This window comes from Haemaphysalis longicornis, unplaced genomic scaffold (assembly GCF_048455015.1).
Source record: "Haemaphysalis longicornis isolate Haplotype H1 unplaced genomic scaffold, Haemaphysalis longicornis Haplotype H1 scaffold_7, whole genome shotgun sequence".
Classification (NCBI taxonomy): domain Eukaryota; kingdom Metazoa; phylum Arthropoda; class Arachnida; order Ixodida; family Ixodidae; genus Haemaphysalis; species Haemaphysalis longicornis.
In genome coordinates, this window is record NW_027526422.1 from 196,257,853 (window position 1) to 196,281,291 (window position 23,439).

The 23,439-nt window shown below is 48.8% G+C and overlaps 1 protein-coding gene across 1 annotated transcript in view; it reads left to right on the forward strand.

The window, feature by feature from the left end:
- The window catches only part of LOC144145685 (E3 ubiquitin-protein ligase MARCHF3-like), a 41,585-nt gene that overhangs the window by 7,961 nt on the left and 10,185 nt on the right, over window positions 1–23,439 (forward strand). The window contains exons 2-4 of the mRNA XM_077677349.1: window positions 13,167–13,276; window positions 13,878–14,092; window positions 21,256–21,343. Coding sequence (XP_077533475.1) covers window positions 13,167–13,276; window positions 13,878–14,092; window positions 21,256–21,343 — 413 coding nt within the window. The remainder of the gene's footprint in view (window positions 1–13,166; window positions 13,277–13,877; window positions 14,093–21,255; window positions 21,344–23,439) is intronic.

Below are 23,439 nucleotides of genomic sequence, written 5' to 3' on the forward strand. Positions count from 1 at the left end.
GCACGAGGTCATGGGTTCGACTCCGCAGCTTTTATGGTTGAGGCGAAAAGCAAAAACGCCCGTGTGTACGACATTTCAGTGCACGTTAAAGATCCCCAGGGGGTCAAAATTAATCCGGAGCCCTCCGCTACGGTGCGCCTCATCGGCTGCGTTTCGTCGGCGCGTTAAACCCTACAATCCATCTAAATAGCCAAGTCACGTAGTGCGGGGCATTGTGGAACCACGAAATGACTGTAGGGTAACAAATGTCTCGTGCGGCATATTAATGGGAATTGTCTTTTTAATTTCGCAGAAGAATTCTTCGGGATGGTGGAGCCGTTAAGCTTCTCCCGTTTACCTTAAGCGAAACCAATTTTTGAAAGCCTAAAGATGCGAGCTTCAACTAAGAGAAGAGTAATGGACGACCTGTGGGCGACTACGACTGATGCCTTGAATGTGTCCAATCGTTTACGTATTGCAAAGAAAAATACCTAAATAGGCATAGGCAGACCTAGGCCGACGAGGTTTTCTATAAAGCCGTACAGGTTCTCGTTTCCAACTCCCAACTGCCTATAGATTTCCATTGTGAGCTTTTGCCTGTGTGAGGTTGCTTCTGAGTGCGTTTTATGAAGCCAAATCGCACTGATTAGGACGTTTGCGGCCGCAGAAGAAACGCAAAGAAATTCGCAAAGACAGAAAAACAACCTCACCCCTTTTATTTTATTTTTGGTATTTCCCATGTGAACGGTTGGCTTTTCTTGTACCTGCGTCCATTGTGCTCTTTCGACGACATTCAACCACGCATCTTCGTATTGTTGAGAGGGGGTTTACGAGTTATTTCGACGTTTCTAAGGGTTTGTTTTTTCTACCAAAGTGGTGGTGAACATCTGTAGAGTTGTAGTCACCATAGACTTCGAGATGGCGAGGCATATCATACCGAAGCTGTTAGTGTCACATCGTGGGGCGTCGTCATCGTGATCCACACCAAAATAAGAATTGCGCGGTGAACTTAGGTCTGCCCGCGTAATTTAAATATGTATAGCTGCGCTTAGCGCTAACATGTTAAAATGCTTGTTTTAGGCTACATTGTTTTGTCGTTCGTTTTTTTTTTTTTGCTTTTTTTTTTCTGTGGCGAATTACATCGACAGCCAGAATGGCGGCACTTCACACAACACCGCCCCGAAACCGCTGTTATCCGTGGCTAGCGTGCGCCTACTCTGCCGATATTTTGTAACTTTAACCTGTCACTCAATACCACCGGAGTACCGCATGCACTAGGCTAGCCGTTGCGCCGCCGCTGGCAACTTTCATAGGTAGGGTGGTGGTAACAACGCGTTCGACTCATAGCCTGAAAACGCGGGTTAAATTAAGTGCAGAGCTATTTATGGGTTCGCCTTGTCGTCATAGGTCGCTAACGGTCGACGTCGAGCGACTGCCGGAATCAGGCGGCGCAGCGAGATAACGGACCCAAGCAGAGCCTGCAGTACCGTCGTGAGGTAGTCACGCTGATGTTTAGAAAATCACGTGGTTTAAATAGTCATATCCGTTCGAAATTCGTGAACCGCTGGCGTTTGTCATACATTTTCTCGTTGCTTAGCGCAATCAAAACTTCAGCTACATTTCAGGCAAAATCTTTGTATACACTCTTTTGGTTGCTTCATACGATAGTAATCGAAAAAGCGGCCGCGCAAAAAAAAAAAAAAATGGCGCGTTCGAAATAACGCAGAAATGCTCCAGCCGCGCAAAAAGGAGTTTTCGATATGGCGCAAAACAGCTCCAGCATACGAAATTAATGGAAGCACAAAAAGAACAGAACTCCCGCTGGTGCAGTTTCAGGCAGGGGGAGCGCGAGCACTGTGATGGCGGGAAATTTGAACTGCATATTCATTAGTACAAGAGTGAGACAGGGCGGCGAAGAGCGTGATGGGGGGTATCAGTGAGCGGATAACGGCACCACAACCCATTATGGCGAATCACTGCTCTGCACTTCCGACAGCTTTCACATATATACAAGCTCTGATGTGTTTTCACTTCTCTTAACGCGTTTGGCTAGTTTGTGAGGCGGACAACAAGAGGTACGCCAGTTATAGCAAGATGGAACACTTCGGGTTTCGTCAGTAAGGAAGTCAGGCAGCAAGGCAATTCTTGTGTTTAACGGTGTGGCTTCTATCAAGGTAAACGACTCCGACGTCTTGTTTTCCGCGTGGGCGACCATACCCCCCAATGAGCTGTGCGCTAATCAGCGTACAGAGCTTAGGCTAAGCGACGTTTGGCCTTCATCCTCGCGAGCTTGTGGGGAAATGGCCAAGGAATATGTCGCCTAATGAACTTCAAGTAAAAAAGACCGTATTTTGCCATAACTAAAATCCCTCTAGCACGTCCACACTTTACCGGGTGCAGTATACTCTAAGGGAGGTCACGTCAAAAGGTGTTGAGCTTACCCCCGTGTGTTGTCAAAAAGAAAGTGCGCAGACTCCCATGGTGTCAGCAGAACTTAACAAGTCATGGCTTTTAAAAAAATCATACTGAACTGGCCCAAAGCTCGATGCTCAAGAAGATAGAGCTGATTTTTCGTAAGCCATGACTAGTTTTAAAAACTGATCGTCATTTATTTTCCGATTCGCCTTGACCTTTCTCTCCTGCGGATACAGTGCTACCACTAGAAATTTACTAACGCGTAAGCAGAAGTAACTGATTTCCTTCCCACAATTTTATTCACCATGTTTATTTTATCAGTGAAGGTGGATGAAGTGCATTTCTATTGCGGAGAAGGTACGTTTGCTATTACTTAACCAATAAATACCATATACAGGGTAATCAAAGGTAAGTCGATAGGTTTTTTTAAAAAATAGGTGCTTATACTTACGCGAAGAGCACTTCTAGGCGGAGGTTATGCGCCCAGGGGGACACATAATTAGGAGGTAATTATTGATGCAGGTGGCGTAAATAAATAAAATTGAATAATAAACTTTTTAGTGGCTGCAGTAACCAGGCATGTTTGTATTGGAAAGTTAGATGCAATCGTGTTTCTACGCAGTTTCTATTGACAGAATTCTTCTAGTGCATCCGTAGTCCGATATATCAAATGGCAAAGTTTAATTTCCGTTCGCATGATTACGCATGCTAGAAGCCAAGACCGGCGAATAGCTCCTCCCTTTTGTTATGTGTTTCGATAGCGGTTCCGGGTGCTGCAGATTGCGATAACGCAAGGCGAGAATGAATGGGTACCACTTATTCCTTTTTCTTGTGCGGCCACCACTTTGTCGAACTAAACACCGTACACAGCAGCCACGTCACAGAAGGGAGGAGCTTTGCGCCGGTGCAGACTGTCTTGCATGCGTAATCATGCGAACGGCAATTAAACTCCGCCGCTTGAATCTCGGACAACGGATGCGTTAGAAGAATTCTGCCAATTGAAACTGCGTAAAAACAAGATTTCGTCTAACTTTCCAATTCAAACATGCCTGGTTACTCCAGCCACTAAAAAGTAATTAGCCAATTTTAATTAATTAATCCACCTACATCCATAATTACCTCCTAATTATGTGTCCCCCTTAGCGCATAACCTCTGTCTAGAGGTGGTCTTCGTGTAAATCTAAGCGCCTATTTTAAAAAAAAAAACCTGTCGACTTACCTTTAATTTCCCTGTATATTACGTTGTTAGAAAAGTCTTAAGTGGGGCATGAACCATGTTTGGTTCGAGAGTTAGTTGGAAAAGCCACGGCCGACCTCTGTGAACTGTGGAACAATTCATTTCGACGGTGAAACAAAACACTCTGGTTTCTAAAGCCACAAAAGTATTATCGTCATCAGCAGTAGCACAAACACCAATCACTCCGAAAGCCTCTGACCCGTTTGAACAACACTAAAAATTGCATGGGGCAGTGCGAATTGGCTAACAGAAGGGGGCATTAGGCTGAAGTCAGACATAAAGTGACATCACGGTCATGCACTTCGTCCCTAAAGGGCGGTGGGTGCTGGCATAAGAATCAGTGTTACAAAAAATATCGTGAGGACGCGTGTTCACGCTGTTTTTTTTTAACTGAGTACAACCTGAGTCTTTTAAACTGCACACGAATGGCAATAATTTTTTGGAAAGCTCCCGCTTATGACGACGCATGGTCACGTTGTTTTTAAGAGCCCGGCTACAAACGCAGCTGTACAATCTCTAAACTGTACATAAGTGGCTATAATTCTTTGGAAAGGTCCCGCGTTGGTTCCTTGAACGAGGTCCGATTGTAACGTATATGGAGAAATCCAATTTCTGTCTTGCACCTTGGGGAGCTTTAAATAAGAGTCATTCTTCAAGGTACCCTGGTTTGCAACATAGAAATTAATTTCTGGCGTACCTGCGCTTCCGGCACGCATTCGCCACTAATTTACAACAGCGAAGGACTCATAAACAAGCAAGAGGAAAATGCGAAGTCGCACCATTAACACAAAATGTCACGCTAGTTTGCTGCTTGGGGCTGAAGAAAAAAAATACACTAAAGCGCCTGTACTGTGTTTGCCTTTTTTGCTTTTTTTATTTCTTCTTGTGGATCGATTTCGGCACTGTTAAAGCTGGTATGAAACAGCAACCGCAACTGGTACTGCTATGATTGGAAAAATTGGCAATTGGAGGGCGGTGCGACTTAGTCGAATTTCCAATGCAGCAGCGCAGGCCTACATTTTACAAACCAAGTGACTTCGATTTTAGATTCTGTATACCCTCCTTTGCTTGTATACTTTCTGCAACAATCTGCCTTTCCAGGGAAGTTTATTGCTTACCATATAACGTTCCAAAGGCAAAACTAAAACGTTTGGATGATCCCTTACCGTTCTAATGCCGCACTGGAAAATTATGACACAGCAAAGAAGCCCAAGTTCAAACTGCAAAGCCGTTCAGCTGTCCGGCCTTAAAGCATTTCTAAATGCATCTTGAGACGTGCATTTGTCGTTACGGATACTCCTGTGGCCACTTCGCATAATATTACACAATTCAGCACCATCACATTGTGGATGTGATTGAAGAAGATAAAAAAATGTTTTCTTCTGCAGAGCTTGCCGAAACCCGCAAACGAGGTCTTGCTAGGCGAACACTTCGCACCACAAAAATTTGCCAGGCTAATAGGACAAGAACTATATGACAATGTAAAGGTATACGGCAGTTCTATGAAAAAGACCTTTATGAAAATGTAGCCTGTCATAGGTGTTTTAAAGAGTTTACATACCATTTAAATTTACTTCTCGTACTTCGCGGAGTACAGCAATGTAGTCACGATGAGGACAGGTGTAATATGTCCAATTTTTTTGCTTATGTATATGCATTAGTGCCAGTCTCTTCTGAGACCGGGGGCGCTATTCCAGAAGGCCCGAGATTGCTCGTTACGGAGTTTTCAGCGGCACAAGTTAACAAAGTAGTGATAGTAGAGCATCCCATGAACCTCAAAGCATACCGGCGCAATCGCACGGAGCACGCCAGGTTCAGGCCGCTCACGTTGATAAAGCACGGCTTGTACAAACATCCGTATGCTACGCCGTCTAGAATAGCGTTCCAATATGCACTCAGCAGCGATGGCGTAGAGGGAGGACACCCGCCTCGCGTGCAGAAGGACCGTGGTTCGAATCCCGGTGCCGCACAATTCCCACCAGATTAAAAAAAATCCGCGTATTGATGGAATTGCACAAAGAGGCTTGGGGTGCGACCTGACCCCGGCGACCATTGCCGGCAATGCACTGCCTCACCAGAGCAGGATTGGCCACCCTGGTGTAGTAACGGCCACAACCTCCCATGAATACGCCAATTAAACCACGGCCCTCAGTGCCCAGCGGCTGCGAAGCAACTGACCACGGCGGCGGTGAGATCTGTGACGCAACAGAGGGTGCTAAGAATCCCTGAATCCGGACAGGCCGCCAGTGGAATCTGAACCTGGCAACGTCTAACGCGCGAACCTTATCTAGCGAAGCGAGTCTATAGGTGTTGTTCGAGGAATTAGAGGGCATTAAATGGGATGTAATAGGGCTTAGCGAGGTCAGGAGGGCAGGCGAAGCCTTTACGGTGCTGAAAAATGGACACGTCTTTTGTTACCGTGGTCTAGAGGACAGAAGAGAGCTGGGAGTGGGACTTCTAGTCAATAAAAGCATAGCTGGCAACATAAAAAAATACTATAGCACTAACGAAAGGGCGGCAGGTCTTGTAATTAGGCTCAATAGGAGGTACGAACCCAAGGTGGTGCAGGGCTACGCGCCCACATCAAGCCACGACGACCAAGTAGTGCAACGCTTCTATGAAGATGTGGAATCGGCAATGGCTAAAGCAAAAACATAGTATACCGCAGTTATGGGGGACCTCAATGCTAAAGTAGGCAAGAATCAGGCTGCAGAAAAGGCAGTTGGGAACTATGGTCTGGGCTGTAGAAATAGCAGGGGGGACCTACTAGTTGAGCTTGCTGAACGGAATAGCCTACGCATAATGAATACCTTCTTCTATAAATGGGAGAGTCGGAAGTGGACCTGGAGGAGCCCGAATGGGGAGCACAAAAATGAAATAGACTTCTTATTATGCGATAACCCTGGCGTCGTGCAGGATGTGGAAGTGCTCGGAAGGGCAAGGTGTAGTGACCACCGTAAGGTAAGATCTCGAATTAGGCTAGATTTGAGGAGGGACCACAAGACGCTAGTACGAAAGAAGCCGATAAATGAGCTAACAGTAAGGCGTAAAGTAGAAGAATTCAGGATCGCGCTGCAGAACCGATATTCCGCTCCCAACGAGGAAGCCGAGCTTACGACACAGGAAGCCAGCGACAACCTTACACGCATTATCATGGAGTGTGCAGTAGAAGTCGGGGGCACTATGGCTAGACAGGACACTGGTAAACCTTCACAGGAGACGAAAGATCTAATCAGGAAACGGGAAACCATGACAATCTCTACCGCAGCTGACAGAATAGAACTATCGGAGCTGTCTAAGTTAATCAATAGGCGTAAGACAGCTGATATACGGAAGTATAATATGGAGAGGGTCGAATACGCTGTAAAAAACGGAGGTAGCCTGAAAGCAGTGAAGAGACGTTTTGGCATGGGGAAAAATCAGATGTGTGCACTTAAGGATAAGCAAGGCACTGTCATCACAAATAGGGATAAAATAGTCACAGTGGCCGAGGAGTTCTATAGGGATCTGCACAGTAGCCGGGACATCCAGGATAATGCCGAACGAGACAGTAGTTCATAGGAGATAGTCATCCCACCAGTAACGACCGAAGAAGTAAGGAAGGCTTTGAAAGAAATGAAAGGGGGCAAAGCACCTGGTGAGGATCAGATAACAGCAGACCTCTTGAAGGATGACGCATAAATTGTACTTGAAAAACTGGCAAACCTGTATACGCAATGCCTAATGACCGCAATGGCACCGGAATCTTGGAAGAACGGGAACATCATCCTAATCCATAAGAAAGGCGACATGAAGCACTTGAAAATTTACAGGCCGATCAGCTTACTGTCAGTCGTCTCCAAGGCACTTACCAAGGTAATCGCTAACCGAATTTCTGCAACCTTAGATTTCAGTCAACCTAAAGAACAAGCAGGGTTCCGTAAAGGTTATTCAACAATGGACCATATTCACACGATCAATCAGGTGATAGAGAAGTGCGCTGAGTATACTGAACCCCTATATATAGCCTTCATAGATTATGAGAAAGCATTTGACTCGGTCGAAACCCTAGCAGTCATTCAGGCATTACGGAACCAGGGGGTAGATGAGCATTATGTAAAAATACTAGAGGATATCTACAATGGATCTACAGCTACCATCATCCTCCATAGGGAGAGCAGTAAAATACCTATAAGGAAGGGTGTCAGACAAGGAGACACAATCTCTCCAATGTTATTCACAGCACGTTTACAATTTGTATTCAGAACGTTGGATTGGGAACAGGTGGGAGTAAGGGTTAATGGAGAATACCTCAGTAACCTAAGATTTTCTGATGACGTTGCCTTGCTAAGTAACTCAGGGGACGAATTGCAAAGCATGCTTTCCGCAATGGGCGAAAAGGGTAAAACCGTGGGCCTGAAAATTAATATGCAGAAAAAAAGTAATTATCAATAACCTCGGGACAGCACAGCGGTTTGAGATAGGTGACGAGGTAGTGGAAGTGGTAAGCGAATATATTCACTTAGGCCAAGTTTGTTACCCCAGATCTTAACCATGAGGCAGAGATAATTAGAAGGATCAGAATGGGGTGGGGTGCATATGGCAGGCATTCTCAGATAATGAATAGCGGCCTACCATTGTCGCTGAAGAAGAAAGTGTATGACAGCTGCATCTTACCGGTATTCACCTATGGGGCAGAAACTTGGAGGCTCACTAAGAGGTTTCAACTTAGATTTAGAACGACTCAGCGGGCAATGGAGCGGAAAATGATAGGTGTAACATTAAGGGACAAGAAGAGAGCGGAGTGGGTCAGGGAGCAAACTGGCGTTAAAGACATATTACTAGAAATTAAGAAGAAGAAATGGACGTGGGCAGGGCATGTAATGCGAAGGCAAGATAACCGCTGGTCATTAAGGGTAACAGAGTGGATCCCTAGAGAAGGCAAGCGTTGCAGGGGGCGGCAGAAAGTTAGATGGGCAGATGAGATCAAGAAGTTTGCGGGGATAAATTGGTCACAGTTGGCACAGGACCGAGGTAATTAGAGAATAATGGGAGAGGCCTTTGCCCTGCACTGGGCGTAGATAGGCTGGTGATGATGGTGATGATGCACTCCGTTGCGTTAAGTGCACAACACCGCTGTTTCTTTTAAAACTCCGGCCTGGCCCCAGCATTCTTTCAAAGATCCTCGCTCTAAAAGCGCAGCGGAGGGGCTCCGATTTTCTAGGTGTTCTGTTCTTCCACTGAATTGTGTTTACTACGCGGTTTTAGGGTGGCTCCAGTGCAGCTCAGCGCGAGCTCAAACCTAATAAGTGAGGGAGGTCACTGTAGCGAATGGAAAGCGCCCGTCTCCCTGCTCTGTCGAACGTGACCGGCTTTGTTTATGTGCGCACAGCGCGTGTAGTATTAGAAATCGCCCCAATTCAGCGTGCCATGTGCGTGTTTCAACATTGACGAGTGCGTTTTATACAGTGAAGTCGTGTCATCTGCCGTCGATTGTGTTTTAGTGTGTATGAAGACGGCTGCTGTGGGAAAATCTTGTCGCCGTGGCCGCTCTTATCCTTCCGACAAGAGCGAACACTTCGTTCCGACCGAACACCTACGCGACTTTGGCAGCATTTTACTTATGGTTGCCTGGAGACATCGTTCGTTCGTTGTTTGATGCTAAGATTTCTTTCTGGAGTATCAAATGCAAAGAACTTCGTGGCGGTGGCGCTACCCCACCGGCGAAGTGGACGCCATTGTTGGGTGGGGCTTCAGTCACTACGGCCGCCCACGAATGGGCTGGATGTGTTTGATTTACATTACAACCCGGAGAAAACTCGGGATTGATATATCACGGCCGAGTTAAACTCGTGACGCTCGTGGTGGGGGCTGCTGCGGCGTGGTTCATTGATCACGGTTGCCGTTGCACGCGTATATCTATCCCGACAGATGCTTTGTTTAGCGGAGAAGAAATTTCCAGCTCATTTTTGTATCTCGAAAGTACTACGCACTGGCTGTGCAGCCATCTGAAGCCCGACCCCCTTTGCGACGACTTTGAGGAGGCTTTTGCTTCATGACTGCCTGGAGCGAGTGCTGTGTGCGCTGCGGTTTTATGCGACGGTCACCTTCCACGGATGCGTTGGTAGTGACCGCACCAGCGAACACCACCACTCGACAATCTGGCGGTATGTGCGCAGTAAGATTGCTGTAGACATGTTGCCCGCCCTTTTTAAGTGCGAATGCACTTTATAAGCGACCCCAAACCTTCCACCGCCGGCGGCGGCGGCGGCGGCGTCCGCAGTCCTCCTCTCCCTAGCAACGGCGTGGAGCGGAGAGGAGCGTCGGTAGCAACGGCGCGGTGACGTCACTTCACCACGTGACCGCGCTCGCTCCGCCTCCTCGCCGTGGCTGCGCGGGTGCGCGCCGCTCCCCGCACCGCTCCTCGCGCCGTGACGTCATGGTATGACGTCACAGCGCGCTTCCTCTCCCCAGCAGCTGCCGCGCGCCTCTCTCTCCACCGTGACGTCACACTCTCTCCTCTCCCCCTCGCTCGGCTGCAGCTGCCGTGCGCCGCTGTCCCTCTCCCTTTGCGCTCGCCTCCTCTCTCAGCCACCTGGCTCGGCGCACTCGGCGCGGCGTACCCCCCTATATATGCAGCGATAAACTGCCAGACCTCCGTGGGTCGGCTCGCGCGCGCTCACGGGCGAATGCCAACGGATTTTAACTTTACTCCCCCTCATAGCATCACCCCGTGCATTCGCACTTAACCATGTTCACCCTCGGGGAAATGCTTGGGAGTTTTTTGGGTTCGGCGCACGTTAACGATCCCCATTTGGTCAAAGTTATTCCGGAGCCCTCCACCACGGCCTGCCTCAGCGCCTACGTTGCGTGGGCGCGTCACACCCTACAATCAATCAATCAATCAATCAATCAATCAATCAATCAATCAATCAATCAATCAATCAATCAATCAATCAATCAATCAATCAATTAATCAATCAATCAATTAATCAACTTTTTTAAAGTGGTTAGCCGTACATGGCCTCCGCAGGTTCAACCACGCGTCTATCCTTCTGCAGCGGGAGCTTACGCTTCAGTTATTGTCTACCCGCGAAGCTTTCCAACGTGCCGTTGCATAACCGCGTGGTTTATTTATCATCAGCGCGGCAGCCGGTTTCGCTGGAGACGTTGCGTGTAACGCCATTCTTCGGAAAACGTTACTGGCAGGATAGTATATAATCAACTGCGCTTATTTAGTATCGGAGGCGCTATCTACGAGGTTAAACTGTGTTTGTCCAGCGTCTTCGTCGTCTGGCAAGAAGCAGAGCATGTAAAGCTTGTGAAGGGGAGAGTTGAGACCGAAAGTAACAGCGGGACGCCAGGAGGACGGTGAGCGAGAACAGAAAGAGGGCGAATAAAGAGAGGGGTGTGAGGGGATTGGACTAAATAAAAAAAGCCAGCACCTGCAGAGAGCTTCGTCGAACAAGAGCTGTGAAAGGCAAAGCGAAATAAAGGAAACAAATTTGAAAAGTTGTGGTTGTTGCTATTCTTTTGTTCGTAGCACATGCCCACTTGGGTGATTTGCTCGAAATAGAGAGCTTCCAGGAGCTAATTGGTCGGTTTTCAAAATTCACAAAACTGTGAAAGTAAAAGTTGTAGAACAGTGCGTGCCGCGTTACACGCGAACGTGATGGCACATGAGAGGGACAGGTCACACGAGTCGCACAGGACCCCAAATATAGAGAGGCTGTGGTGTGTGCCAATCTTCTTGCCGGCTCATTCACTGCGAAATGAGCGAAGAGAAACCTACGCAAACAGAGTATAGCAGAAAATAAGCTGGTCGAAGTAATGCCAAAATTCGTGTTGAAATACAAAGAAATGAGACCGAGAAATAGTTGGGTGCAATGTATCAGTTGTTAAAAAACGTCGCAAGTACAATGTATCAACTGTTAATAAGTATCGCCAACTTTCGCCTTCAAATCACATATGCAGAGTAAGGTGGCCCTATAAATTTTGCATCGAAAAGCGGACGGAGGTCTTCGATGACACCGAGCAGGCGCGTTTCCATCACCCGCTTTCTGTTTTTGCCCGTCGGCTTTAGTCACGTGATTATATTTTCTGCCACTGACGACAGAAACGGGCATAAACGGCTTCTAAGGAGGACCAAATCTCAGACAAAAAGGTTATATGAACGCCCGAAATGAGAAAAATGGACTTTAAAGTGAAATCCAGATTAATAAACAAAACCGCGATAAAGCAAATCAGTTGGATTTGCTTGCTCCCAGTAGCCGCCACTGCAGCAGTGGAGCGAGAGAATGCACTGAAAAATGTACCACGCCCTAGTCGCGCCTCCTCGGAGCGTGCTGCCCTGCACCCGTTATGTCACCTCAAGAATCAGCAAATAGCATGAATCGCATTTTTAAAGCGCTTGAATTCCGCCTCGAAATATTATCATCACTTTATGTGGGCGTCGCTACAGCTCGTGTCTCCCGGGTTCTGCTCAATCTCGGACCTTTTGGAATAGCACACCAGAAGGCCTTGCGTGAATAGTGGCGGACAAAAACAGCACGAATAATTCAGTTGATAACTAGGTACTGGCGAATATACATTATGAGGCTGATAAAAAGAAAACATGCAGGAGTTTTATACACAGCCAAGTGTTCAGTGTCTAGAGGAAAATTAAAGTGCGCGACTCATATTTCAACGAAATTTTGGCGGAACACAGCTAGCAAGTGTACTTGTGTGAATGCAGCGTTCCATTTATATCTAAGTAACACAGATCCAGAACACGAATGGAGCATGTTATACGAAATAAAAAAGACGACAGAAACAATATATTATTGCATAAACCAGGAATAAAGGCGCCATAAACTGTCAATAGTCGTCGCAAACGCATAATATGTAGCACTCGATGCAAGCATACAAAGCCGTGCAGCGTACTGCAGAGTAACGTCAATATGGACTGGCTGAAAAACTCTCTAACTAAATTTGTTTATGCACCAAATAAATCTAATATCATTTGGTGAAGTTTATACACAGTAAAAAGCATTCGCCTACCTAGTCTCGTTGGCACCATGCAGCGTTCTGGTTTAATCAATGGCGGTTGAGCATACAGGGTGATAAGCAATCGCCTAAACTCCAACTTGTCATGGTATGGTTAGGTCAGTTATTTTCCGCAGATACACAGTTTAATATATGGAGGTATGTTTCAGGCTAGAAGTTTGGCACAGTAATTATGTGTGTGTTTGTCGTGAATTAACTAGTCAGCAACCGAGCCCTATTACAACCGTCCAATTTTATGCATTCGTTTCAGAAGTGACAGAATCGGGAACAGATGTTACCAGCTGCAGTAAGGTCATTTTTGCCCGATCCCATGTTATACATACGAACAAATCGACAGGAAAGTGCTTAAGAGTTCCGAAAAATTAACGCTGAAATGCAAAAGCAAAACGGACGTGATAACAGAGCCCACTGGAGCCACATCCTGTGATGCCGCGTTGGAAAGTCATTCCGATCCTCCCGCTTCTACGGGACCACGATGTTTGTGCGTGTTTGTATTTTGTATGCCCTGCAGGCAGCATCGGCCTGGTGCACGCCTCGTGCCTGGAAAAGTGGGTGACGCAGAGAAGGCAGCCACGGTGCGACATCTGTGCCTTCGCCTATCAGGTCGAAGAACGCTCGAAGGTACGTGAATACAAGACATATTTGCCACAAGTGCACGCTATGGATGGTTGTCCATAAATTGCCAGCAGAATTGAAGAGAATTTTGGCAGTGTTAGGTTTTATATTATGATCTATTTTCCAGCGCCTCATTATTTTAAAATTTATGACTTTACTAGTGACAGCACCACACCGATTCCGCGTGATAACAGGGCGACATGTTCTGACGGCATCCGGCAAGCAACAGTTAGGTCTCAATGCAGTCATCATTTCAAAAGCACGCCAATTTGCGTGGCACCTATTATAAAACCTGACAAAACTTGACGGTAAAGAGGCTTAAATTGACCCCGTTTCATTACCCGCACAGCTACTATGTGAAGGTTGAAAGTAGCAGATACGGTTTCATTAGAAATTAAATTTTTATTACAGGATGACCTAATTTGATCCAAACCTGTAAATCGCTAATAAAGTGCACCAAAAGCTCCGTTTTTCATTTGTAAGCTCATAGAGCAAAAAAGGTTAACAAAAGTACCTTAAAAAAACCTTTTTGTTCGTACAACAAATTTATAGCTTAAAGGGCTAAACCGTGACGGCTTTTGAAACTGCGCGTGTTGGCGCATTTCAGTCGTACCTGGAGATGCTTCGCGACCCCGAGGCACGCGCCCGTCCCCTGAGTCACCTGTTCCGGGCCATGGGTCTCCTCACCTGCGTGCTCTTCCTGCTGCCCATGAGCTGCGCTTTCGTCGCTGGCCTCCACTACTCCCTGCTGTCGGTTTCCCTGTACGTGTTCAGCGTTGGCCACAGCATGTTCTGGTTCCGCAGGCCCGTGCTCTACTTCATGTGAGTGAAACACGCGCTTCGCCGATGCGTTTGTCGCTTAATGTGCGGGTAAGCGTTTCTTTCACCGAAACTCCGTAGCAGAGCATATGCCGCTAATTATTAGGGCTTCCATATTGTCACGTGGCTAGGACATGTATGTTTACAAATATTTACAAGCCAGGATAAGCTGGGGGGTGTTGAGCTAACCAGCAGCGTAAGTTCGGGGCCGAGCTTCGTCGTTCTCGCCTTCTCCCACGGGCAGCATAGCGCCGGTCGCATGCGTATCAACAACAGAAATTGCTTCGTCACGTGACCACCGGCAGGTGAATAAGCACAGTCGCGCTGCCCGCTAAGGCGAACCGGTTCGAGGTGGCTGACAGAGTTTGAGGCGGGATACGCGGACAAAACTTGTGGGTGGGCGAGGACAGGAAGACGTTTCGGGAGAGATGGCAGAACTGTCGCATATGTGTCATCCCTGAAAGGAAGGAAGAAAACTTTATTAAGAAAGGATGGCCCGAAGCCGCAGGGGAAGGGGGAGGGCAGGAAGGACGCTAGTAATGTCCAGCCATCGACGCCGCACAGACAAAGCTCCAGAGTGCTGCCAAGGTGTCCTTGACACGCCAAGAGGGCCGAATCCACTCTTCGTAGGAGTGAACCCACGCCGGGCGGTGTTGGGCGCGAAGCACGGCAAGGCCCGGGCAAGACCAGACGAGGTACTGCGTCTTGTCATCCCTGACAAGACGCAGTACCTTCTGCGGCCCTGAATAAGGCTCAAGCAGTTTCTAGCAGAGGCCTACATGGCGTGCAAGGGACCAGAGCAAAACGAGCGAACCCGGAGGAAAGTAGATCGTGCGGTGTCGTTCGTCATAACGTGTCTTCTGCGATAACTGCAAAGCAGAAACTTGCTTGCGAGGTCAGGGGGCCTCAATATCTGTGCGCATCCGCGTACAGGTTGGAGACACGTTTGCGTTGCGCCGCCATTTTTCGTTACTCGCTCGCCGCTGCATCAAGTCAGTGTAGCAAGACCGAGCTATAATTTTCTCCGCAACACGGTTTACTCGCGAAGTTTGAATCACCTGACCTATTTCGCGCTGGTGGGTATTGTGGGAACAAAAACAACTGCGTGTTGAGCACTTTCACACAATAGCCGCCGCATGGTACTTTTCGAAGGGTGTCTACACCCTGTACAGCGGCGCTGGAATCGAGGTACTCTACGCGACCCAACTGACGAGCTCGATCGGACCGAGTGATAGGATCTCACGACTATTCAAACGAGATATAACGGTGTAGAGAGCCATCTGCTTTCATCTAATAAAGAGCTCTTTCAAGGCAAAGCCGGACACTAAAAACGGTTGATAAAAAATAGTGAAAACGAAACCTTATGCGAGGGAGGGTTTCACAGCAAAACTGACAAATGATAACGCGAAGTGTCAATTTTGATGATCAACAGATACGTACATAGACAGCATGTCGGTCAACGTGCGGTTCCAGCATTCCGTGATTCCAATAGTTTGTCGGTGATAAGATTGTTTCGCTCCTGTTTCGCTCCTGTTTCGCCGAAAAAGAGTGCACAATGTTGTCTATGCCTGTGGATGAAATTTTGTTGCGCGATTTACTAAGAGCTGGTGGGGAGCGCCTTTTGCAAACGAACGTCGTATAAAAGAAGTCGGAGACGTCAGACGTCAAGTGAGGACGTCTTGTAAGCAACGGCGAAGGCTTAAGCTCAAAACAGAAATCACGGAAATGGTAAAAACAAGTGCGCGGTCGTCAACAAAATCGACAAGTTTAGTAAAATGTGCGTGGTGGTCAGTCAGTAGAGCATTGTGGGCCGAATCATTGATGAAGCGTCACGCCTGAGCTGCCCCAGTCAATTCTCCGACGAAATGACCTGTAGTTCGGCGGAGACGAGAAGTGACGGCGTGTTGGAGAAAGGGACAGCCATTGTCGGGGCGACGGGGCTGGATGGCTAATTTGAAAGGGGGAGGGGGGGGGGGGGGGAGGGCGAGGAGGGGTGGATTGGGTGTCGGCCACTACGTGTTGCTTAAGGTGGGGTGAAAAACGACGATGCCTGTCAAAATTGTACCAAGGATTAAAGGACGCAGCCGAAACATAACGGCTGCAGCACTAGCGGGCCACATGACCGACGCGACCGCTCGCCCCTGAAAATCAGCCTGTCGTCAGGGGTTCGCCACTCTTTAGGATTACTTCTCTGAAAACGGCACGGAGCCTATTCTCACGCGGCTTCCGTGGCATGGAAACGTGGAGGGCGCTCTGGCGGACCATGGAGCAAACGGTCGAAATGCCATGATTTCCAAGCGTTTGGCTGACAACCACTTGAATGGGCGATGTCGAAGGAGCTGTGCACTTGGAAATTGTTCTTCTCGGGCAGTCGTAACAATAGCCTTCAATTCTGGGCCGAATATCTTGGTTAGATTGTCGGGCGCAAAGCGGGTCGCAGAAAGGTCGCAGCCGTGATTTTGCAGCCTGGTAAGTTGCGGGACAATACGGCGAGTTCGGGCTTTGCAAATCGCCCGACAGCCCGCCGAAAAGCTCGCTCAGCTCGCTCTCGCAAACGTCCCCGATTATTACGTACGTTTTATGCGTTCGAAACAACGTCCCAGCAGTGCTGGTTAGTTAAAAAAAAATTTACAAGCATTACGGTGTAGTGCCACCTATTGTAAGCTCTCACGCCTTAATAAAGACTGATAAAGTCATCGGCGTTCAGGCAAACAGTTCTGCAGAATGTTCCAGAGGACGGCTTGATACCAGCACGAATGGCGTACCAGGTGGGTCCCGCCCGTTAAGAGCCACGATCTTACGGCGGACGAAACGTCCAATCAACAACAGGGCACGTGAGCACGGGCTCACCTGGAAACCTATCTAACACCGCTAGCTTTTTAGTATATGTATTGGGCGTGACCACACATCAGTCCAGAATTGCGTCTAGAATAGAATAGATTAGGCCTAAATGAGCGTTTATAGATGTCAAGGCTATAAGCACCTCACTATACCTGCTGAAGTGCTAACAAGCGCTTCGCAATGAGCACTGCTTACCTTTTGTCGGATAGCCCGTGACCGCCTTTGGCCACTACAGCCGCAATTATCCCTCGAGGTTCAAGCACGGTACGAAGGGCCCATTATGGACACAGAGTTTGTCGATGTATGTCATTCGCGGTTTTCACTGAAACGGCTGTCCTTTTGCAACATGATTGAGTGCGATTCACTGCCTGTTTTCCATGAGCGAGGTATGGTAAGGTGCCCTGCGTAAAGTGGGCTCCTTCTAGTTTCGCACTCGCTGATACACCAAGAACATTGGGGTTTCGAGAAGCTGCACCCTCCGGCGGCTGCACTTCATGTGGCGGCACCATGAAAGATGCAGCACTAACAGAATCACGCCATCTACGCATGCTGTCTCGTCCCAAACGACGTCCACGCAGTGTTTTAACCTGTCAGCAGGTGTACTTTGCCGTTATTGTACTTCACGATGGCCTCATCAGGGCCTTGACATCGGGCTGGTAGTAGCGCGAAGTGAGTCTTAGGTACCTGAGAAGTTCCCGTGCGTAGCTATTACTGTCCTGATTCAGTTTGACGAAGTCCAGTGGCAGTGACCTACGTACAAATGCAATGCCCAGGCAGCTTCGCGAAGGCGTCCTTTTGCAAATAACCATTTTGTTAGGTGGAGAACGCGTGGCGGCAGGTGAGGATGTCAGTAAGCCGTATCCAGCGAAGAGGATCATCTTGGATCCCACAAAATACCCACCCCGGGACATCCACGGGTACGGGTGATAAAGACGCCTTGTAACGTCTAGTGCATTCCAGGGTGGTAGCGAGTTAATCGCTAGGCGCCCCCATCTCTCTACGAGCACCTCGCAATTGCAAGTAACAGCCAGGGCTAGGGCGATGCAGCCTCAAAGAGGGACTTCTACAGCCCTCCACCTCCCCTTGACTTGCCGCGCGTCCTGTTGTCGCCGTTCATTTTATTCTGTAATATTTTGCGGGAATAGTGACCAGGAACTGCTTATCTCAGCCCCTACTGCAAACAGCGGCTACCTTTTATGGGTTGACCAGGCACTCAGGAAGGTTCGGCGGATTCGTTAAGTCGCGCACATAGTAGAATAGAGTGTGCCCACCAGGACGTACCTGCATTTTGTTGCTTACAGGACGACACTATTCTTTGGGTACAGCTGATGTGCAACATCCTAACCACATCAAGTGGCCATTTGCTGCAAAACGCCAGCACGATAATGACCCGGCATGGCACCTCTACAAAGGTCGTTAAAATTCCGCCTGAGCAACCTGGCGACAAGCAATAATTACTGCATTTGGTGACTGTTTTGGCACTAATCGCGCCGGCTTCATGAAAATGCGAACACGGTACCAAGGCTTCAGCGAGACAGTCCAGTGTATATTGTCACGTAGCCAAAGATGACGCAGTTGTCTTCAAGGAAAACAAGTTTATTGGAGCAATCTTGTTCTCTCCTAACAACTCAAAGAATATACAGGCGGCGAAACAGCAGTGAACAGCGTGACCTGCGCAGACTGGTGTAGGAGAATCGAATGCCGCAGCGACTGCTCTGCGGTCATTTATCTCTCAGCGCGTTGTTGCGTCGTTGGAGGGATTCCGCTTTTTCGCCGTAGAGCAACTTCACCTCCAGAAGACACTGCTTTTTGTTTCCCCCGCGTTGGGTGGGAACCTTATACGTGCGAAATCAGCATTGCTACGGCGGTTCGGCGACAGGTATGGGTAGGGTGACGGCGATCGGTTGAAACAGGCCGCTCCACGGCTGGTGTCGGAGAGGTATTCTTCGATCTACGATGGGCACTGGCCGGGTCGGGGGCGTGCTGCCTCGACGGAGAACCCTCAAGCCTCCTGTAGGGGCAGCGATGGTAGATGTGGTCGGCCTCTCCGCTGTGGTAGCATCGCGGACGATTATTGGTGGTTGGTTCGCCATACGTCCGTCTTCGTCGGCATCTGGTTTTGTGCTAGGGAGGGAGGCGGGTTCGGGCGGGCGATAGTGGAAGGCGGTACGGCGGGATTTCTTGACGACGGGTTGGAGCAGCGCGGGGTCGACGAACAGCCGCGGAGTAAGTGATAGCTTGTGGTTCGCGGGGTACTTCGGATGGCGTAGGAGTCACAAAAGCTAGTTGAATTTCTTTTCACCCGCCGTGGTGGCTCAGTGGTTATAAGGTGTTGCGCCACTTAGCACGAGGTCGCGGGTTCGATTCCCGCCAGCGGCGGCTGCTTTTCTGATGGAGGCAACAAGCAAAAACACCCGTGTGTACGTGATTTCGGCGCAGGTTGAAGATCCCCAGGTGGTCAAAATTAATCCCGAGCCGTCCATTACAGCACCCCAAATCGCCTGCGTTGCGTCGGCGCGTTAAATCCTACATTCAACCAATTAATCAATCCCGGATTACGTCGCTCATACAGGCGACTTGGGGTTGCGACGTTGTTGGGAAGAGTTTACGCAGTTCTTCCCTGACGACTGCGCGGATTGTCTCGCGTGGTGTATTGGAGGTGATAGCCCCGGCTCCGCTCGCCTTCTAAACCAGCGCACTGACTGGGTGGTCGTACTGCTTCGTTCAGAGTTCGAGCGTCTTTTCCATCGCTGCAGCATCAGACACGAATTCGGACACGGTCTTGGGGGAAGGGGGGGGGGGAAGGGGGGTTGCGAACAAGGCACGCGAAGAGCTTTTGCTTTTCAGTTCTGTGACCGCACGGCCAAAAAGTCTCTTCATCTCCTCGACGATGATCATGACCCCTTCGTTGGGTGCTGCGTTTGAGTTTCAAGCAAACGAGCAGCGCGTTGTTTTCTCACCAATGTTGTAAAGGTCCTAAAGAACTCGCTTTTGAATTGAGTCCAGTTGGCCAAATAGCACTCGTGTTTCTCGAACCAAGTTCGAGCTGAATCTTCGAAGTAAAAGAAAAAATTCCGGAACGTTTCTTCGTCGTCCCACCTGTTGAACATCCGGACGCACTCCCCTTTCTCCAACTATTCTTCTGGGTCTTCTGCGGAGGCTCCTCGGAATGATGACGGTGCCCGGGGCTGATGCAGGACGGTTGGTGACGTTGCTTCTTGCACCATGGTGGTGGTTGCAGCGGTCGTTCTTTTGGGTCCGTCTGGCAGGAGACCAAACTCGCGCGGGAGACCTTGCAGTCGGGTGCTGGCTCTAGTTGGACTGGCTTGGTTGCTTCTGAGGTGGTTGGGAGCATAAAAGGTGCGTACCCAGCACCTCTACCAGATGTCGCGTAACGAAATACGACGCACTTGTCTTCAAGGAAAACAAGTTTATTAAAGCGAACTTGTGCTCCCCTACCAACTCGAGGAATACACAGGCGGCGAAAGAGCACTCAACAAACTGACGTGCGCAGACTGGTGTCGGCGAATCGAATGCCATGGCGTCTGCTCTGCGGCCATTTATCTCTCGGCGCGAGGGCTTCTCGAACAGTTGAATTGAATACAGAACAATGTAGATCATAGAAGAATATTCTAGGGTAGTTCCCCACACTTTCTCAAAGGAGATAATACGTGCGGCATAAAGAATAGAACCTGCACTTCACTTGGTCTACGGATAACACAGATAACATAGCCTGGCACAGCCGCTACAAACCAACAGACAAACCCTATAAACAAACAAACCCAAAACGTGGCAAGAGGCAATATGTACAACAAGTTACGCCTGATCACAGACTTCAATCTCGCCTGGGGCGAAGAAATCTGTCACAGTGCGCTTGATGTCGCCCATCCATGCTGCCAGTTTGATGGGGAAGTCACGGGATTTTAGCGAGCTAGGCATCATCCGTGTGGCTTCAGAATTGTAGCACAGCACAACCCGGGAGCCACAGAGCCTTCCCTGCAACCATCGCCGGAGGGTATAGTGGAATATGTTGGCCCTAACGTCGAATTGAAGAAAGTTCTGTGGAACGATAAAAAGGCGAGCGGTGGAACGGCAGCCGATTTGATAAATAAAAATGGTCGGGCGGGTGAATTAAACATCCGTAATTTAAGACACAGACGTAGTTCCTTACAAGATCAATATTACATGCTTGATCCCCAAACAGGCCAAAAATGAGAGCAGGTTGATGGCATTACGCATAGGTTCAATGGTTAATGCATAAAAATATTTAAAATTGCGGCTTCCCGCGAGCTACAAACGCTTCTAATTCGGTGTCTTTAACGCAGTGAATTTCTGAAAGCATGTGTCGAATGGAAGCGAAACTCGACCTACCTGAAGCTGATCCTGCCACCGCCAGTGGTGCCCACAGACCCAGTAAGAAAGTTTCGCTTTTTTATGCTGGCAGTTCATTTCAAGTTCTAAAGTAACAGCAAACACAACGTCATGACTAATTCTAAAAAAAAATAGATTATATTGACACAATCACTGGCAATTGAAAATTTGTTGAGTGTATCGAACCTCTTAACGTGGCTTTTTAAATAATTGGAAAATTTTCACTCAGTTGCTACCGCTGCAAAGGTACAAGCACTCAGAGATCCTGGCAGACTGTATGCTTGCGTAGAGCTTGATGACTTACGCGAAGAATGCACTGCTGCGAATTTTAATGCGACTAGAAAGTTTCTTATCACGAAGGGTTCCATAGAATAGCACACTATCTCACCAAACTTACTTTTTTAACCTGTCTCGTAGGCGTGTTTAAAAAACCTAGGTGGAAAAAAGTTCGCGTTGCGAGTATATGGGGAATGATTAAGCCATTTGAGATTTGCAGATGACATTGTCTCGCTAAGCAATACACACCACGATTTGCGTGAGTGTGCCCTTGCGTACATCGCGACTATCTACCTGGATCACTTCTTTTCCGAAAGAAGGAGGTAACTTCGTTTTCCCAAGAGAATATTGCTCCGCAGTGTCCCCGAGTGCTGCCACATTGTGGCCGTTGATAACGATGTCAAGGATACTTGACACAGCACGGCTGCTAATGCGCTTCTCGCCGCTATAAATTGGGTTTTACAGCGACTATTGAGGCTCTCCATCTCCGCTAATTTTGACGCCGGCAACATCAACTCCAAGTGTGGCCTGGCTTAGTTTTCTCAGTGAAAAAAGTCAGTTCCAATGGCGCGGTTGCCGATAGGCGAGTCGGGGCAGCGTGGAAACTGGGGTCGCAGTGCTCGCTACGTGCAGTGGCGACCGTCAGGGACGGGCTTTGAAGGTATTGTCAATTTCTTGAAGCTACTGGCTATAGCTTGGGCGTAGAATGCTGGGGCAAAAGGCACGATCCCCAAGCTCACCCTAAAGACACTAGCTGTAGGCGTGTTGGGCTTCGCCATAGCGTGGGCGGAATCGGCCATTGTCAGCCGTCTTCAACACATGCTGTTTTCGTGAAACGGTCTGATGTTGCCGAGTTAGACGGTAATGCCGAGGGGAATGCCCTCTCGTCGTGACATGCTAAAGCGTAGATTAGCACCAACAACGGCGGTTTTCTGTTAACGGCTGCAGTAGGATTCGGCAATGCGCTCAGTTGGAACTTCACCGTGGAACCATTGCACGTTTTTCTGGAGAGTCAACTTGAGAGAAGGCGGTGAACTTGAATTCGGTAGCACCCTCTGCACGTTTTCTCGTAGACCGATCTTGGTGATAGTAATGATTCGCTGCCCTCCAGTTCGCCTCCTTGCGAGGCGGATGGTGGTAATTCTTGGTGTTACGGCTTGCCCTGCACTGCTTTTTGTTGCAGCGCTGCAGACGTGATGACTATGACAACTCTTTGGGATGACACAGAAACTTGCGTACTTAAACTTCATACATGTGTTTACAAAGAGGATACTGTGAGCACCTGGTCGCTATGTGCCCGCCACACCCCATCAATGACGAGCCATGGCCCAACCCAGACTGCCCAAACCTCGCACACTTCCAATCAAAGAAACCTCGTATCCGGCGAAAGGGGGGCGGGGGAGGGGCGTTCGAGGAGGCAGCGCTTATTCTAACTGCGCCTCCCACGCATCTGTATACTATGGGCAACGAGTGCAAGTGAACGCTACACGCACGTCACCCTAATCTAGCGCCTACTTCGCCACACCCGCACGTTGCGGCCGCCGCGTGAAACTTCGCTGAACAAAAGGCGTCATCCACCTAGCAGCTCCCGCCCCACATGAGGCGCTCGTCCACTGTGATTGCCTCCATCTTGTACTAACGGCCGAAACGCGGTGCCCAAAAGCGGCTTCCTACGCCCGCGAAGCCGTTGCTCCGTTGCCTTCCCGGTCATGCAGCAATGACGATGTTCGGGAACACCCGACCCCAACAATAATCTTTCCGATTGGTCTCTGAGCAGCATGGTCTGTAGAGGACTGACTCTCGAAGCTGAGACTGTAGGGAGAGTGGTCCCTATGCGGTAATGATTGCTTCTAGCAGTCAAA